The sequence below is a fragment of the Myiozetetes cayanensis genome, unplaced genomic scaffold (genome assembly GCF_022539395.1).
Source record: "Myiozetetes cayanensis isolate MyiCay16 unplaced genomic scaffold, myiCay2020 scf1, whole genome shotgun sequence".
Classification (NCBI taxonomy): domain Eukaryota; kingdom Metazoa; phylum Chordata; class Aves; order Passeriformes; family Tyrannidae; genus Myiozetetes; species Myiozetetes cayanensis.
In genome coordinates this window covers 95,089,949-95,107,776 of record NW_026086604.1, presented here as the reverse complement: position 1 = coordinate 95,107,776, position 17,828 = coordinate 95,089,949, and the positions used below count along the sequence as shown (strand labels likewise).

General features: G+C 39.8%; 1 protein-coding gene across 2 annotated transcripts; it reads right to left on the bottom strand.

Moving 5' to 3' along the window:
* Positions 1-1,837: 1,837 nt before the first annotated feature.
* IGFBP1 (insulin like growth factor binding protein 1) lies at positions 1,838-7,835 on the bottom strand. 2 transcript variants are annotated; one of them, XM_050310672.1, is made up of 4 exons: positions 7,423-7,827; positions 5,668-5,846; positions 3,935-4,063; positions 1,838-2,762 (listed from the first exon to the last, which is right to left on the bottom strand). In XM_050310672.1, exons 1-4 carry the CDS (start codon positions 7,790-7,792, stop codon positions 2,631-2,633), a joined length of 810 nt encoding a protein of 269 aa, XP_050166629.1. In that variant the 5' UTR covers positions 7,793-7,827; the 3' UTR covers positions 1,838-2,630. The 2 variants fall into 2 exon arrangements, with proteins under 2 accessions (XP_050166629.1, XP_050166636.1); XM_050310679.1 differs by lacking the exon at positions 3,935-4,063 and having other exon boundaries at positions 7,423-7,835.
* Between the last annotated feature and the right edge of the window lie 9,993 nt (positions 7,836-17,828).

Below are 17,828 nucleotides of genomic sequence, written 5' to 3'. Positions count from 1 at the left end.
CAAACCAAAACACAAAAGCAAAACCAAAGTACCTTATGAACAGTAAAACAAGAAAACTGCAGACCTTCGATTTTTCATCCTGATCATTGAGGTTGATCATAAAAATAGCCTGCTTTGCCTCTTGGCCTTAGTCCTAATCCCAGTATATGGATGAGTTTGGCCCAAGTCAGACAGCCCATCCCAGAACAACTCTGTAGATGTCTGTCCTGGTGAGTCCTGGCAAGATGTCACATGAGGTCAGATTGTAGATAAGAAAGTACCCCTTCCCTGCTACTTTCAGTAGAAAGTAAGGGGCTAACCCCCTCTGAGAAACTGGTCCTTCATGCCTGGTGTACGAAGTAACTTCTGTTTCTCGTACTTAACAATTAAAGGAAAGTGTTCTCCTAAATCCCTGTCCCTGTTGAAAACTAATTTCTTGCAGCTAGGATGGGAACCTGTCACCCTGTAAAACGCTCTAAGTAGCTGTCCACTGGATTACTATACCACAAATAGACTGTTAAACATTATTGACATTATATTTACTTTTCCCCTATATATATAAATATCCGAACAAAAAAAAAATAATTTCTACTCTTTAGATATCAACCTTTACATAAAGTCTATGGGGTGAGAGCAGTCAGAGTGCTCTTAAGTGTGTCCTGTAGCTGTGGGTTTATGAATTCCCTGCCTTTCTTCACTCATTTTCCTCTGGCAATGCCACACAACAGTTGTTCAGTGCTGAGTAGACTCCATGAAAGGACTCCAAAATTTTGCCCAAATTTGCTGCTTCATTATTTTGATACAGTGATTGCCAGACGTTTTGATACAGTGAATGTAACATAGTTTTAGCTGGGTCTCTCAGCAGCTCATTACAGGGAGGTTAGGCATTAGTTACGTATAATACCAATGCCAACCACTGCTTTTACATGCTTTCCTTGGAAAGATCTCAAAAGACTCCATAAAGAAGGTCAGTAGTATACCCATACTTTTAAATCTGGAGCAGTTTAATAGACTCCAGTTGGATCAGCTGACATTGGCACGCAGATACAGCCAACACATTCAGCAGGCGCAACATACAATGCCACAGAAACATGATCAGGAGAGCAGAGATCTCCACGCTTTGGCTTTGCAGTTTCTATGAGCTACTTCACGCTCCCATTTAAACCCCAAATCTTGTGCCAACAAATGGCAGGAGGATTTTATGCTGAGTTTCACTCCTGCCAGCTCTTAGAAAATGTTATCACTCTCCTCTCAGCCTGTTTTCCTAAGAAGGGTCAGTGCAGCCTATTTTCACCTCTGGGACTTGCGAACTCCCACACCAGTTTTTCCATGGACAAACTCAGCCTGAAACTGGCATGGCAGTTACTTGCATTCTCTTTTCTCTGCAACCACTCAGTCGAAGTAACATGTGGGGAAGGGAAAAAGACCATATCCCAAGCCAAGGGGACCCTCTTCTCTGCTTTCAGGAAAAAGAGTTTTTCCCCAGCCTCCATTTTACAACCTTTGACTTTCTGTGCAGGAAAGGAAATTACTCTTTCTAGTCTTGATGTTATCTTTTAAATACACTAATACTGCTGCCTTGGGCTTTTGAGTGAAGGCAGGCATTCAGCTTTCCTTTCCAGAAAGCTTTTTAATAACTTCCCTTGGAGGCTAAAATTTTGCCCAAAGCTTGCAGAACACAGCTGGGATTCGAGAGGGCAGGAGAAACGGAATGGGGCAGGGAGAGCAAAAGGAGAAAATTCATCGCAGGAAAGGAGATCACCATTCAGGAGGCAGATTTGCAACAGTTTTGCCTGTTTTCCTGCTGAGGTCAGACTGTTGAATAGGACCATGTAGAAAACAAGAGACAGGGACAAAGTAGAGGACATTATTTAATAGTTCATCATAACATGGCATTGTCAATATGTGAATGACTAACACCTGTCAAAGATGGTGCAGAATATCCTGTTGTGTTTTGCCATTTATCCAGTGCATAGGTTTGAAAAATAGATAAAAATACTGTCCCATTAGGAGCTTCAGTATATAATTAAGGTTTAGACTTTCTTTTTTAAGAAACAGCTTGACATTGAAACAGAGGTGCAAAAGTAACATGATATATATGCAAAACAGGTTTTAAATAAGTTTCTAAGCATGCTCTCTGCTGAAGTTTATTTTTTAAAATTCAGTTTGACACTATAAATACATAGTACAAAAAATGCAAGTTTACAAGCAATTTTCCCAATAGTATGCCATTTAAAGTCTTAAGTAGCAACATTCCTTCAACATATGTTGTATACATTTAAGAGCAATAATATTAAGTATTTACATATCAAGTTATGAAGTGTTTGAGAATATAAATTAGTAACAACACATAGAGACAAAAATACATGTACTGTGAAATAAATAATGCAACAGCTTTACATATGAGGATATCTATAATATTATAAGAACAAAATATACAAGATTATAGAATTTGATCTTGCAGTTGCTCATATTTGTCACCTGAGCATCTAGGCAATCTCAGTGCAGTAAAAATGTTACTTTATGGCATTATTCATACATTGACAATCAGGTGCACAGAACTGTGTTAGTGAAATAGCTCCTCTCTGGAATGGCTCCTGACTAGAACAGGCCCCCAGAAAACTTGGTGTGAAAAACCTTGGTGTTCAGTTTTATTCTTGCGAGTTGAGATACTGTTGGCATTCTGGGTCTCCTTTAATTTGTGGAGATCCAGGAATTCTTCTGCCACTTTTTGGATAGACACACCAGCATTCAGCAGGCTCTCCATCCAGTAAAGTTTCGCACTAGAATATTATTAGCAAAACAAAAATCACAGTAAGTAACTGTAGGCAGATTACCTGTGAGATACTGCAAGTAGAGGTGTTGGACAGAATTAAGATCAGAAGGTGGGGATCTGCCATGCACAGACTTGTTTTGAATGCAGTGGTCTGCAGAGCCTCTTGAACAACACACTTGGCTAAGGAGTCAAGACCCAAGCTCAGCTACCACCAAAGCAACTTCAGATTTAAAACTGCCCAAGCTTTAGCAAACAGTAGTAGAAAACAGCAGTATCTTCCAGAATGAGAAATGGAAGGATGGCAGAATTTACAAGCTAGTAGGGTGAAAGCAGTGACTGAATGATCTGGCTCTTTATGCAAGGAGACAAATAAAGTGGTGTGGGTTTTTTTTTTTCTTGGGGAGGGAGTTAAACTGATTTCTGTTTGTGATTGATTAGATCCCGATGTCACAGTGTTTGTGAGCCCCATCATGATGCCATACCCAAAAACAAGGAGTTTTGGTGACACAGATTTATGCAGACATACTAAATTTGTGTGCATGAACTGTGGTAACAAGGTGTGGCTTGAGGTTTGGAGCTTTAGTTGGGTTTGCAGATTACTCTCACTTTAGCTTGCAATGGCTTTTTTTGAGGGTATAATGGAAATGAGCAAATAAGCTAGTCCACAGGCAGCACAAATCGGTATTTTTGTTCTGCTTTCAAAAGGTTAATTTTGCTCCAAAGAGTTTTTTTTCCACTGCCTATGGGAGTTTCTATTGCCCGGGAGCTGAGACCCTCCCTTTACATAGTTATTATGATATCTTCAATGGGCTTTGGCAGGTAATATGGTGGATATTATGAGTTAATATCAACTGGAACTATGCTAACAAATCAGGTACATGGAACTTGGTTTGGCCTGGGAGCAGATAGGGTTAAAATATTTTAGAGAAGGCTTTGGGTGCACCTGTTCTGTGAATGGAAAAGACTCCTGCCTCCATTGCTGTCGGCTTGCAGCATGCGGCTCACTTTAAAGAGAAGGACTAACCATCTGCTCCCACTACAAAATATCCCTGTTTTCACAACCTGCTTGTCCAGCAGCTGCAAACGTGGGAGTTTGGGAGCAGAGGGCTGTGAAAGGGTCGGCTGTATCAGGCTAGTCTCAGTGCTGCTATGAGTAGATAGGGGAGAAAAGGCACACACCTGTTTGCTGTGGTAAAATCCATTCTTGTTGCAGTTGGGCAAATAGAATTTGTAAATCTCCCCTCCACTTCTCTGCTGAGCCTTTGCCAATTTATACAAGGCCCTGTAGAGCTCCTTCTGACAAGGACCCTGCAAGAATACCAGGCACAGGTTGTAAATACCAAAATCACAAAGAAAACAGCTGAACAGAAAGTGATCAAAATAAAGCTAGCAAAAAGCTAAAAATATTTATTAGGCATACAATCTGTACCCGATTGTTTTGCATATAGTTTTCCTTGTTTCAGGACGAGCACAGCCAGAAAAGTCTGGTCTTGCATTTAGACCTTTGTTTCTGTTCTTTGAGGCATTTTCTTTGAGGATTTTAATCCTTAAATTGCCACACAAGGAAATTTAACCTGTACTAAGTAAACACATTACTGCTCAGAGGGTACAATCTCTCCTATTATGGGGAGGTGCATGTTAAGAGACTAGTACGTGAGACTTGCCACGTTTTCTGGGTTACCATGGCCCTGTGCTCTGTTGATATATGGAGAATAGGTACAAGACATATATAGAGGGTGCAAGAACAAACATTTGAATGTTTGTTATCTTTTGTACAGGACAGAACTGTTGCCAAAGCAACACGGAGCCACCTTGTAGCTCTGGGACGAAAACCCAAAGTGCCTTGAACTGAGGATGAAGAACTGTTTGTAATATTATTTTCATACTCTGCTGGCTCTCTTTATCAAAGTCACAATTGCTGTGCATCAACAGTACCTAACATATTTGCTGAACAATTATTTCTATTTTAGAGTAAAAATAAACATGGCCTCTGCTTTTACAAAACCTCCCCGTGTCAGCCCCTCATATAAGTTGTCCTGTTCCAGTCAACCGGTTTATCTGTGACTCTGGGTGAGAAAAGTAGAAGCCCTAAAATTCAGAACTGGAGCTAACAGCACGCGTACATAACAGTTCAAATTACATCAGTGATTAAGTCCTGCTCTGGATATGGAAATGAGGCTTCCTAAGGTAGGGTGATGATTGGTAGGTTTTTGCTGTTTCTTTTCCTTTTTATCAGTGACCATTACGAACCTGGGCTTCAGTGGTGCCCGACTAACTCCGCTCTGTAAGGCAGGGTTGCTGCTGCCGGGGACAGGTCTAACCGTGGTTCTCTGCTGCCCTCAAGTGGAACATAAACCTGCTTGCAAAGGTCCTATACCCCTACTGCCTACTGAGATTTTGCAGTGTCTAAGTGTACTTTAATTGTTGAGCTTTTTGTCTTTCTACGTTCATGTAATTGATAATGTTTCCTTGTGATCAGAGAAAAACACATTTTGGTTTGCACTGGTGTTTCGTCAATAACTACGTGGAAGGACTCCTTTTTATTTCATTGCGTGTTGGACCAGAGAAAAATGTCTTTTTTTTTTTTTTTTTTTTTTAACTGAAGCACAAAAGGAATCCAAGATTTTAATACAGGTTCGTGTAAATTAAGGGGTCATCTGATAGTAAATGCAATGAAAGATTCATCCTCTGCACAGAGTTGTGTAGGACTTATCTGATTATTATCATTCCATTTTTCCATTTTGCCTGTTCCTCAAGCATCTGATGAAGATATTCCAAAGGCCTGTTTTCCAGCTTCCCAAAATACTGACATCTCAGTGTTACTGCTACAGTTTCATGCAGATTTTCATTTTGAATTCTAAATCAACAGCATCTACTGAAATGGTCTCTGAAAGGTTTCAAAGAAAACCCACCTGCTCTTTCCATGTCTTGAGTTCAGATATTCTCTTTGCTTTCATGTTTTCATATGCAGTGATGGCATTCCAGGGAATTGACTTATCCTGGCCCATGGGAAACATTAACTGATAGTTCAATAGCTGATCCTGTGTTATTTCAGTGCTTTCCAAAGGCATATCGTCAGGTTCAACAGAGTCTGGAAATGAATGATATTAAGGTGAACATCTTCGGTGAACTTTTGCATTTATTTCTCACACTTACAAAGGTGAAGAAAAAGCAGAAGAATCAACCAGAAAAAAAAAAAAAAGTAATATCTAAGATCAATTGCAGTAGGTCTTGCAGGAATAATAAATGGCAAATTAAACTTTGGTCATATGTTCATAGAAAGACTCATCAGCTATTCTCTAACAAGGTAGTTGTTTTATGATCCTTTGAAATTACTTGAATTCCCAAAGATAAGTGGCAGCCAGCCTGCTAGAAATGAAAAAACCTTCTTGATCAGAGTGGGTTGTAGAGACTTGGCTAAATGAGGAAAGACTGAAGTTAAACTTCTAAGGAATTTAGATTTTTGTCAGTGTGATGTGTTTGTTTTTATTCATGAGGCGAACTGGTTCAGACCTCATCCCAGGGTATCCTGTACCTTATTCTATAGTTTGCCTCACATATAAGTAGGAGTAGCAATTCACAGGAGCCCGAAGTAGCTCATGCTGGCCTGCGGTGGATCAAATAGCCAGGGATTGGCAGAAGCCTGGTTGGGGACTGTATGCCAGTACCTAAATCAGCGTGTGTGAACTCTCCCACTGAAAGCAACAGAAGCTCTTTGCAGGGGACTCACCATAGGACAAAATTTTTATATATAAATAACTCATTGGATCAAGGCTGTAAACAGCCAATGGATTAAAAAAACACCCTCTGACAATGTTTAAGAAAAGATGGAGGTGGGAAATTGAAGAGGGAGAGGGAGGAAGGGAGGGAGGGAGGAAGGAAGGATAAAATTAAATTGAATGCAGGTGGCTTAAACTAAAGTTTTGTTACTGTTTCCTGTCCTCCCTACCCTGTCAAGTAAAAGAGAAGCTCCACTTACTTCCACTAATTATTTTGAGTCAATGACGATTATTTTTGTAATGCTACTAAGTTACCTTAATCACCACTTTGTGAACATAGCAGTAATGATGATGAAAATAATAATCATAATAAATTGAAAAATAATGACATAACACTGGAGAAATTCCTGAGCATCATATTGTCTAATATGCTTGAGATGCCTTTTCGCTTGAAGATAGTTTGGCTAGCACTGCACTACTCCAGATACATTTTATTCTTGAAATGAAGCCAGGCACCAAGCCTGTTTAGTCTTTTCATTCTTTCTCATAACTTTTGGAGATGGACATAAACAAAACCTAGAAAACATTTGTCCTACTCTAGTTACTGTTCATTACTAAAGACAAACTGTCATCACTACACTTCAGGGTTTTCGTGCTCTCAGCCAGTAGCGTAACAGCTTGTTGCGAACAATCTCTTGGCTCCGCATCAGGATGCACCTCGCCTCGAACAGGTCAGAGCACGTTTCCCCGGAAAATGCACTCAAGCTTCCCTATTTTTCAGACACCTGCCTTACTTCGCTCATTGCTCCCGGCTTCTGGCTCCCGGCGCCCGCAGCGCCGTCGCCGGCTCCGGGGGCACCGCTCCCGCTGAGCCCCCCGGCCGCCCCGGCGCGGTACCCCAAGCCCGGCCCGGCCCGGCCCGTTCCCCGGCGCGGAGCGACGCGGTACCTGCCGGCTCTGCCGTGCGTATCCCTCCGACCTCGCTGGCGGGCAGGCACGTCCCGTGCCCCTGGATGAGGGCGGAGAGGGGCCGGGGCTCGCCGGCGGGGACGTGGCAGCGGAGCCCCAGCCGGCAGCGGGCCGTGTAGACCCCGCAGGGCTGTCCCGGCCCGAGGGCGCAGGTCTGGCAGCAGCCGCAGCCGGGCTGCCGGGCCGCCTCCGGGCAGTCGGGCGCGACGGGCGGGCAGAGCGCGATCCTGTCCGGGCTGCACGGGGCGCAGTGCACAGGCTGCCCGGGGGCCAGGCGGGGGCCCAGCAGCGCCGGCAGCAGCAGGGCAGGCAGCCAGGAGCGGCGCAGCACAGACCGCGGGCGACCCATGTTGCTGAGGAGGGAGCCCTCGGCGGCCTGGGGACCAGGAGCCACTTAGCATACATTCGGTTCGCCCGGGCCATTTATACGGCGCTTTGCCTGGCTATTAATCTTTAACCCCGAGTTAACTATTATCTGAACAGGAGGGCTGGAGAAGCATCATTTCACTGGCAGTTCAAGTCCCCGGCCACTCTTCCCCTCCCCTTTTACTTTCCCCCTTTATCTATTTTTCTTTCCTCCAGACACGAAGGAATGCTTTTATTCCCTCACCCCCACCTCTCTGCACTACCACATCTAACAAGGAAATATTTAGTGGAGGTTGGATCCGAAATTGGCAAACGGCAATGGAGGATTGGGGGTTATCCCCTGCCCTTTTGCCTGCCACAAATGTGTCCTGTTCTTAACATTTCATAAAAATGTAAATGTAAATGTAAAAAAAAAAAAAAAAAAAAGGGGTGGGGGGAAGGAAGGAGGGAAATCCCATTGAAACTGAAGCAATTGTCTTTGTATTTCCACAGCAACAAATGCAACAAACCTCTTGTTTAATTTTCGTCATGTGGCTGCAGGTTAGTACACTGACATACCAAAGAGGAGGCCTCAAGGGTAATAAAGCCATGAGAATCTCGTAACCACTGCACACATGCACGTAGGAGTCTTTGCATTAACCTTTGGGAAGAGATCTCCTGTGCTTTGGCTCAGTTTTGCTACTGCTACTGCTGCTGGGAGGAGAGGAGCTTCAGTCCTCAAAACATGCACTTGAGGGAAATCAGTGTTTGTCAACAGACCAAAAATAAATGAGATACCTGCTTTTCTGTCTGTCCTGTTACTCTCCATCTCCTCATGTATCACCTGAGGGAGGTGCAGGTGGGAAATCTGTCCTTTTATCCTTTGCATGCAACAGTTGTCACTCCAGTGAAAGAAAAAGTACTCAAACTTCACTGTGCTGAACAGATTATTTTATCCTGGTATTCACAGTATGTACCAAGCTTGAAATAGCAAATTCCACTGTAAAGTCATCTAATGTAGCATGTTTTTTTTGTTTGGTTGGTTTGGTTTTTTTTTTTAACATTTACTTATCTTCTTTTGTAAATACATCATTTATGTGAAAGAAAGTGAAGAAGCATTGCAGAGTATATTTAACATGCTTTTATTCACTCTTTGTTTTCTGATATTGATACCAAAGGTTTTATTTATCCTGTAGTGGTTTTTTTATCCATCTATATTCATAACTCATTTCTTAAAAGTATTCTCATTATTACAGATTTTTACAATTTGACACATTTTTACTTAACTACATTTTTTAAATTCAGATACTTTGAGGAATCTCTAGATACAAAAGATGACAACTCTTAAAACTCACTAGCATTTTTAAGTATTTTAAGGAAAACTAATTTTACATTTTAAAAGAATTCTGTGGACTTCAGATGTCTGACTAGGAGTAAATTTTGGCTGAAAACCTAGGGCACAACAATTTCTGTAGAAAACTGCAATTAGACTTTTCAAGCTTCTTTCCCCTTTAATTTCTAATTTTTTTCTAAAAACTAATCTATTTTAAAAAAAAAATTAAAAAATGGTTTGAAACTTTACCATTCAGTATGAAGTGAAATATATACAGAAATATTTCTTCTTTCCTCTCCCAAAGAAAAAAAAAAGAAAACAATGCAAAATCAAGTCTCTTTCATTAAGAAACATGAAAAAAACACAAATGGAAAGTTAAGACCCAGTTGAAAAATGACAAAAACCCAAAGAACCCATATGTATTTTAGGATATCTGTATGCATGTATTCATTCACTTATCTATGTATCTCTCTCTGCTGTGTTAGTTTTTTATGAACAGAATTGAGGATCATTGACTGACTGCTTAAGATAACCTACTTGCCTCTGAAATTATTGTACAAAGTGATTGTCACTGTGCTGCCTGCAGTTTTTCTGTCTAAAAAACCCAAGGTGAACTGAAATAGCTTTTAACGATACACATGAAAAATTTCTTAATAAGGATTATTTAACTCATTGCCATCATTTTTAGGTAACCAGATAAAGATACTTAATGCAAGAACAAAGCCCTTGTCTGACATATAGGCCTACATAGCAGAACTTCCATTAGTTTCAGTCTCATTCTTCCCAATTACCATCATATTTTCAGGTCTTTGGCATATTTTTCCCAGGTTGTCAGGCAGTTGGCAGTATCTGAACTGCCCAGGCAATTCCTAATAATTTGCTACCTTTTAGAAGTCAGCTATTTTTTCAGTTTGCCCAGTTAGATAAACAAAAGATAAAGCCCTCCCCACAGATTATAAAACATTTTGAAGGTTTTTTTGGTTTGTTTCTTTTATGACTGCAGATTAACTTGAAGTGATGCCACAGCCTTTTTTTCACTTGCTATCTTTTGTGAAATCAAACTAAGGAAACTTACAAATCACTAAAGCATACTTTTGGAGTAGATGTTTTTCTGTAAAAAAAGGAGACCCATAAAAATCAGTCCCTTCATATTTCATTTATATAAATGTAATGGACATATGTTAGAACAGATTATATTAACTTAGGGCAGTATCAATCAACAAGGTAATGTTTTTGTATAGGCCATGGGACATCAATGAAGTGAAAGCAGTGTATATGTTTATGTAGGCTCTGTTTGATGTAATACTACAACTCATCTACCAATCTCCATCTCTGACCCTGACATTGCTTTAAAGAACACAAACAGATAAGAGTCAGGAGGTTTAAAACATCCATGATGTAAAGTTGTGTTTACTGAGGGCTTTTGATGGTAATTTTTAGGTGTTCCAACTGTTGACCCCTAATTTGAACCACTTGTCAAAAGACACCACATGAATCCTAGGCAAGGATTGCTTTTCTACAAGATTTTTCCCATTGGTTTCTCAATAATTCTTAGTCAATGACCTCACTTTGCATGTTTTATAAAGTTCAGGATTTTTAATTTCTTTTTCTTTAAAGTCATGTGGAGTGACTTACAAAATGTAAAGTTTTATATGCATTTGAGAACAAGTGATCTTTTTCTACTAATCATCAAAAATTCAAGTGACTTGTCAAATGATTGCCTACTGGAACTGCTTCTCTGGATATGTTTAAAAAAGCATCAAAACAACCAGTGGAATATTCTCATTATTTTTCTTTAGGTAAGAAACTAATCCTGAATTGTAAGCTTAATATCCAGAACTACTATGTGATACACGTATACGCATCCATCAAGCATATGAAGCAAAACAGCTATGTTTGAAAAAAACCCCGAGAACCTACTTTCTTCTCTGCATTTATTCCATATAAAAAAGTGCTTTCTCTCTCTAGATTATTTGGATTTTTTAAGCCAAGTAATTGACAGTGCTTATGTTATTGATGAATAATCTGATGCACACATTTGTTGATTGTTGTCACTTTGTGGCAATGACATATAAGCCATTTGGTATTATTTTTCTATTCTGGTTGGATAAAAATTATTTTTAAAATTAGATTCTGGATGCAGATAAGGAGTTGTTTCAAGTCTGGGTTGCACTAACTTTTGCAGACTGACTTTTGCTGCTTTTCTCCAGCAATTAATTTTGCCAGAATGTCGAAAATAATTTATAAATGCCTAAAACTAAAACTGCAGAAACTCTAGTTAGAGACTGTCTCATGGCAAATCTAGCTAGGGAAGGCTGCTTATAGACTTTTTGCATTAAATCACGGGTCATTAAAAAAAAAGAGAGGAAAAGGCAATTTATCTCCTTGGTGGCACCCAAAGTGTCTGGGCACTGAGTAAAAAACTTTGTTTTCAATGTTGTGCATGCATACACCAGCCAGATAACTATTTTCTACAAACCATTGCACTCTTCTGGCAAGACAGGTTAAAGTTCTTTAGTCATTCTACCATGGGCCAGCTGGCCATGTAGTAAGTTTGCCTAGCTGGAGATATAAAACAGAAACTTTGACTTTCTGTGGTATGACAAAGCTGAACACATGCTGCAGAGTGTGATTTCCCGTGGACAGGTAATATGGAAAGAAAGCTTCTGCTTCACCTCTTCTGCTGTAGTCAGCATTACTAAACCCAGATAATGGTATTTCCTGTGACCAGCCATGGAAATAAAGGCTTTTCAGTGCCTACCGCAGTGAGCTATAGCTTAGCAGGGACTTTGAAAAATGTAAATGACCCCCTAAGCACTGGCTCCAGGCATCTAAACCAGCATAAGCTGTTTAAATCTCTTTGTATCCTTTAGCCACACTGTCTCTCTGAGCCCAGAAACAGAAAAGAACACCACTAACCATGTAATTTGCCCTTTACTGCAGTCCCTGGGGGCTGTAGGTACTGATGGGATGAGACTCTAGCCTTCACCACCATCAGATTTACTTGCTGAAGTGGTTGCTATCCTATGCTGACAAAGGAAAACGCAAATTCCCCAGAGATTTACTCTTAAAGCAATTTAAGTATAATAACATTTTCAAATACATATTAAGGCATCTCATGTGAAGTTTGAGACAGTAACAAAAGACTACTTCTTACTTTTATGTCTGGGTCTGTCACATGAGTTAACTGCCAGCTTGCACATAAAACTCCCCTTTCTCCCTGAACTAATGCATCGCTTTCCAGGAACAAGCATACCCACATGCAGTAGGAGAAAAGTAGACACTAGTGATGGAGAAAAAGTGACATCCAGCCCCAGACCAGGGTCATCATAGTCACAGTCAGTTGCACCACTGAGATGAAAAATGCCCACAGGACAACAACCAGCAGTAATTCATTTATATTGGTTTCTACTTTATTAAGTGCAACAGTAGATATTCTGTTTCACAGTAGATAGACTGAATATTTAAAAATGCTTACTGCTAACCCAAAACTAGAGGAGCCCCTGATGTTTCAAATTCCTGATCTTTTGTTCTGAGGTTTCATGGAGACTTTTACCCTCCATGAATATATTTGACTCTTAATATTTGAATGTAAAATGCCATTCTTTCATCTTTTTATCTTCCTAAAAATGCTAATAAAAATAGGAATAAGTCATAAGGCCCAGATCACAGTAAGTCCAGAGATCCATTTTCTCCAGTCATCCATCCAATGAAGTGGGAAGCCAAAACTGTGGGACAAACATGCCTGAACTCTGCTTGCTGCAGGAACAGGACCTGGGCTTCAGGTAAAGCAGAAGGCAGCACCCTGAAATTCTTAGCAAGAGAGCAAGAGGGCTGTTACTGACAGCAAAATGAAAAATGCTGTTAAAACAGGACAGCACATCTCTTTCTGTAAATTAAAATTTCTTTTCACATTTAGGTTATTCCATTCTGAACTGGTTCTTACAAAAATAAAACAGTTTGCCCAGCTGCTTTTGTCAAGAAATCTGTCCCTGCCTTTCGTCCTTGGGCATTTCTGATTTCAGCAGTATTATTGATATTAATTATTACAATTATACTGTTGCCAGTAATACCAAGAGTACTTTTTTCAGGTTTCAGAACATCTACTGTTTCCCCAGAGGTCAAGAGACAGGAGTCTGTGACTTCAGTCAATTCTAGAGAGCTTGAGGCTTGCACAGAGAACTGAAACCAGGTAAGCTGCTGCTGGGAATCAGGGTTGTCTGAGCTTTAGTGTATGATAGTTATCAAGTGTGAAAGCTTTTGATGCTCACTGCAGCCTTAATCTACAAGCATTTACTATTTGAAACTCTGCAGGGGATCCAGAGTGAGGTATAGATGAGTTCACACTGTCTAGAGGAACAAAGATGCTCAGAGGTGCTGGCCTTTGCTTGGGATCCTTGAACTTTTCGGTGTGAGGAGGACAGAGCTTGCTTTTTGTGGGCAGAGGTAGAAGAACAGCTTATAGACAAAGTAATTGTGAGGCACAACAGCCTCCAGTCAGGCAGGTCACCCTTTGAGGAGCGTACTTTTGAGTGAATACCCCTCAACAACCATTTTACAGAAAACTGAAGCTGCTAATGACCATTTTTAGGGCTCCTTGAAGGACATCATAATTTGCAAATAGAGATGTGAAGGGGTTAATCCAACTTGTTATTATATCAAAATCACATTGGAGATAAGACTGAATGTCACACGAATATTTGCCTGACCTACTGTATAAATAATCTCTGCCATCAAACACAGAGATCACACAGAGTTACCAGATTAAAAAAAAAAAATCAATATAATTAATGTATAATGAAACTAAGCAAAAGCCAAGATTAGATTGTTAGGGCACTTCATTACAGATGAAAGCAGAGTGCCTCTCTTTACAAATAAGATTTGACTACCTTCAGTAAATCACTCTGATTTTGCCTTCTGTAACGAAGTCACATGGAAAAGAATGAAACTTCTAGTGACCCACAGGTTGGTGATTGTGGGGCAGTTGTAAAAACTAAGACAGGCACAGAAAAGAGTCATTAGATATCTCAAAAGCTTTTCTCTCATGAAATCTGATTAATCAAGCTGTTGCAGAAATTCTTATATGTGTAACTGTAACAGTAAGAGTTTAATTTTATTTTTGTTGTTGCTGTTATTACAATCAGTGACTGGTTTACCATGACATGGCCAAAATGACAAAAATAAAGAACCCCTTCAATAACACCTTCTTTTTAATGTAATTTTCTGTGTTTCCATATATAGCACACTACCCCTGGCTATGATTTTACGTTTTTCTCAAAGATATCGATGCAGTGAAAAAACATGTTCTGCAGACTTAAGTATATGAAAAAAAAAAAAAAAGACACCTTTTAAAATAGTAGTCCAAGTCTTATTTTCCTCTAACTCCACTGATTTTGCTTTCTGAGAAACTGGAAGAGCCAATAGACTTTTTAGGTGTCATGAGCCTGATACTGTGTTTTTGCTTGCCTTGTTCATCCCTTCTCCCAGTGTGGTCATCACAGTCTTTATCGCTTTGCTAGTCTCACATAAGGGCTTTGCTCTGTAATTTGTTTTCTTTAATTTTTATCATCTCCCAGTGGTGGCTGAAAAAACCCACCTGCTACTGAGTATACTACTCAAGGTCACAGTACACTGTTGATTTGTATGCTTGCATCATAACCTTTGTAATATAATTTCCAATCCTATAGTCTCAGTGAAGTTTTTCTCAGCTGCCCAGGATGCCATGCAGCACACCATCGCTGTTCTACCCCTTCTTTCTTCCTCTGAGCACAGTTGCAATTATAACATGTATCCACATTAGCATGTGTTGTAAATAAATTTTTTGATTGCAGTTGTAAGACTTCTAATTGCAATGCCTTCCCTCCCATGGTGGCAAAGCTTCTTGCTGTTGCTGAGTTATGGTTTGTGCAGGTTTTTGGGTTTTGTGTGATTTTTTTCTCAGACGGGAGCAATAAGCACTAAAGCACCCATGACCTTCGTATAAATACTCTCATGCAACACCAATTTGATTTAATTGCATGCTGTATGATGCAATGAATTGCTTGGTGCTCTCTTGGCTGGGAATTATACTTTGAAACCCATTTTACCCGGGCATCTTGTAAGTGCTTATTTTGGATCCAGTTCCTCTTCCAGTAAAATTGTTAGCAGTCCTGCCTATACTTTCTTTCTTATATGTGAATTCACATCAGCTTTCCATACTATAAAATTGGAATATTCTATTTCTAGAAAGAGAAATTTTGTTTTCCCATTAGAGTTATTAGCTATTTCTTTTCCTCTGTCATTGCTGGCACCTCCTCTTTAGGAAAAGATGTAAGCTTTAGAAGGATTATGATGTCTGCCAGTAGAAGAGAGTCACTACAACGGACAAACCTGCAATGACATGAAGAGCTGAAAGCAGAAGTGAGTTATAGTAGGACCTGTAAAGCTAGGAAAGACCAAAAGGATGAAGTGGAGGACAACAAAAGGGATCAAAATGAAAGCAACAGTAAGAAGCAGAAAAGATATTTCTTTCTCTGTGTTTTTGCTCCCTGGGAGTAAGGAAGGATGTTTTTCCCCTTTCTTCTTTTCATTTCTTCTATAAAAACGAAGTAAAACAGGAAAATGGCACAAATCCACCAATAAATAAAAGATGCAAGACAGTGAGTGCCAGAGGAATGATACAAGTTCAGTCTTATTTTTAATGAACACTTAGGCAAAGTAGAACAACTTTGACAGGTAGCACTTAAAAGCACTGACTCCACGGTAAGCCTAGAGATGGTGATTGCCTTGTGACCTAGGATGCTTGGTTTCAAGGTCCTAAGATGAGAAGGAGATTTGAAATGCAGTCTCTACTTCCCAGAATTTTATACTGTGGGTTGCTGGAACTAAAGTCAGGTAGACATACCTCCTGTCTCATATATCAGGTAGATATATGTACCTGCTATGCATCTTGATGCATATGTATCATTTCAGGGTGGAGGGGTCAGGTTGGCGTAAGTGCTGTGAAGCCACATGTATGGGCAGACCCAGGAGTCTAGCAACTGTCAAGCTCTACAGGATTTGCATACCCATTAGGACTGACTGCACTATTAAATACAATTTAATTGTACATGATATTTTCATAAATTTGCATAGTTACATAGCAGTATAAGGCCTAAGCAAGGTTTGGTGGGGTGGGAAGTGGGGAGTGCAGGTTCTACATCCTAAGTGAGGTCCTAGGATATCTGCCTAGCTCAAGTTTTCAGTAACATTTGAAAATGTTACCCAATTGCTTCAACTGATCCAACTTTCCTAGGTACTGCAAAGCTCAGTGGTTGTTCATTTGTTTCTAATAAGACAGATGTGTTGAGGAATGAGCTGTTTTAATAGGCATTGTGAAGTGCACCAACAGATGGAGCTAAGGGAGACTATTGTTCCTGTGTGCCTTGCAGGACAAAACAACCGAGTACAGGTCAGTGACACTGCTGTATGATTTATTACTCAGGGTTTTGTCCGTAGCACAACAATGTTGTGATTTAGAGGAGAAAAATAAAAATCTGTTTGTTTTTTTTTCTACTTTTCTTAGTTATTCTAAAATTGTTCAGCTGTGATCAGTGAAGGAAGGACTTAGTTACCAGCTCTCTGTTATTTAAATCTGAAATATGTTAACTATGTGTGCTAAACATTTTTTTTCTTCATACCGTCCTCCAGCAGAAGCACTGCAGCTGGGCAGAACACTTCCAGCTCTGTCAACAGGAGTATCACCACTGCTTCAGTGAGAACAAGGCTGAGCTCATAAATCCAGGGTGAAGATATTTCTGTCTCTTACCTCTGTTCTTGGTAATGTTTTTGTTCTTCTTCATCCAACATCATGCTTAGTCACCCTCAGCAGGTAGGTTGTGTAATATCCATTCAGGGACAAGTGTACTGAAAACAGTTCCATAGGTCAAGGTCATAGCTTCACTCCAAAAGGAAAAATACTGCCCTAAAAGAACACCCTCAGCGGGAAGGCTGTTCTAAACTTACAAACACGTCCATGTTGCATTTGAAAGTCAGGACAAGAACAAGGCTCAAGAACCTGTTGCAACTCTGATTCACATTCATCCATATGGGAAAAGGGCTTTTTATTTTACAGAACATGATGCTTTGGGGATTATCTTCTCATAAGAGTCTGGTGTTTGTAGTCCCTAATCTTTTCCAACCTCAGCAGCTGCAATCCATGCTTAAGGTTCATAATAATTTGAAGGACTTCTTTTTTAGAGGTGTTGGACTTTACGACTCCCTTTAAGCTTTTTTTTTTCACTATGTTGATATTGTAATATAAATATTCATACAGTAACTTCACCCATAAGAAGAAGCACTAAACAAACAGTAATTTGCCATTGTTACCACTAGAGGATGAACATTAAATAGTAGTGAAACTGCATACGACTAGTGCCTCTCTCAAAACTTTTCAAAGGCATGCATACATACTACAACAGAAAACTAGCTGTATCGTTAAACTTTAATGTTAAATTCCAGTAGTCTACAAGAGACACAAAAGAAAGTGCAAGCCCAGTAAACAAAGAAATAGTAGTTGTTTGGTTTTGGCTTTTTGTTCAATTCTTTTTTTTTTTTTTTTTCCCCCTATAGATATATGTAAAGTGCAATAATAGCAGTATAGTTTTATATATGTAGTCTGGTATATGTAGTTTCATATTCTCTAACATCCCAGTTTAATAAATTAGAGGCAAGCCTTTCTTTGGGAAAA

Excerpts from the sequence above, each read along its gene's own strand:
- IGFBP1 (XM_050310672.1), bottom strand. The coding sequence starts at position 7,792 with ATGGGTCGCCCGCGGTCTGTGCTGCGCCGCTCCTGGCTGCCTGCCCTG. Across the intron at positions 5,847-7,422 it reads ACGCACGGCAGAGCCGGCAG|ACTCTGTTGAACCTGACGAT; the intron begins GTACCGCGTCGC and ends ATTCATTTCCAG. Across the intron at positions 4,064-5,667 it reads TCAAGACATGGAAAGAGCAG|GGTCCTTGTCAGAAGGAGCT; the intron begins GTGGGTTTTCTT and ends GTATTCTTGCAG.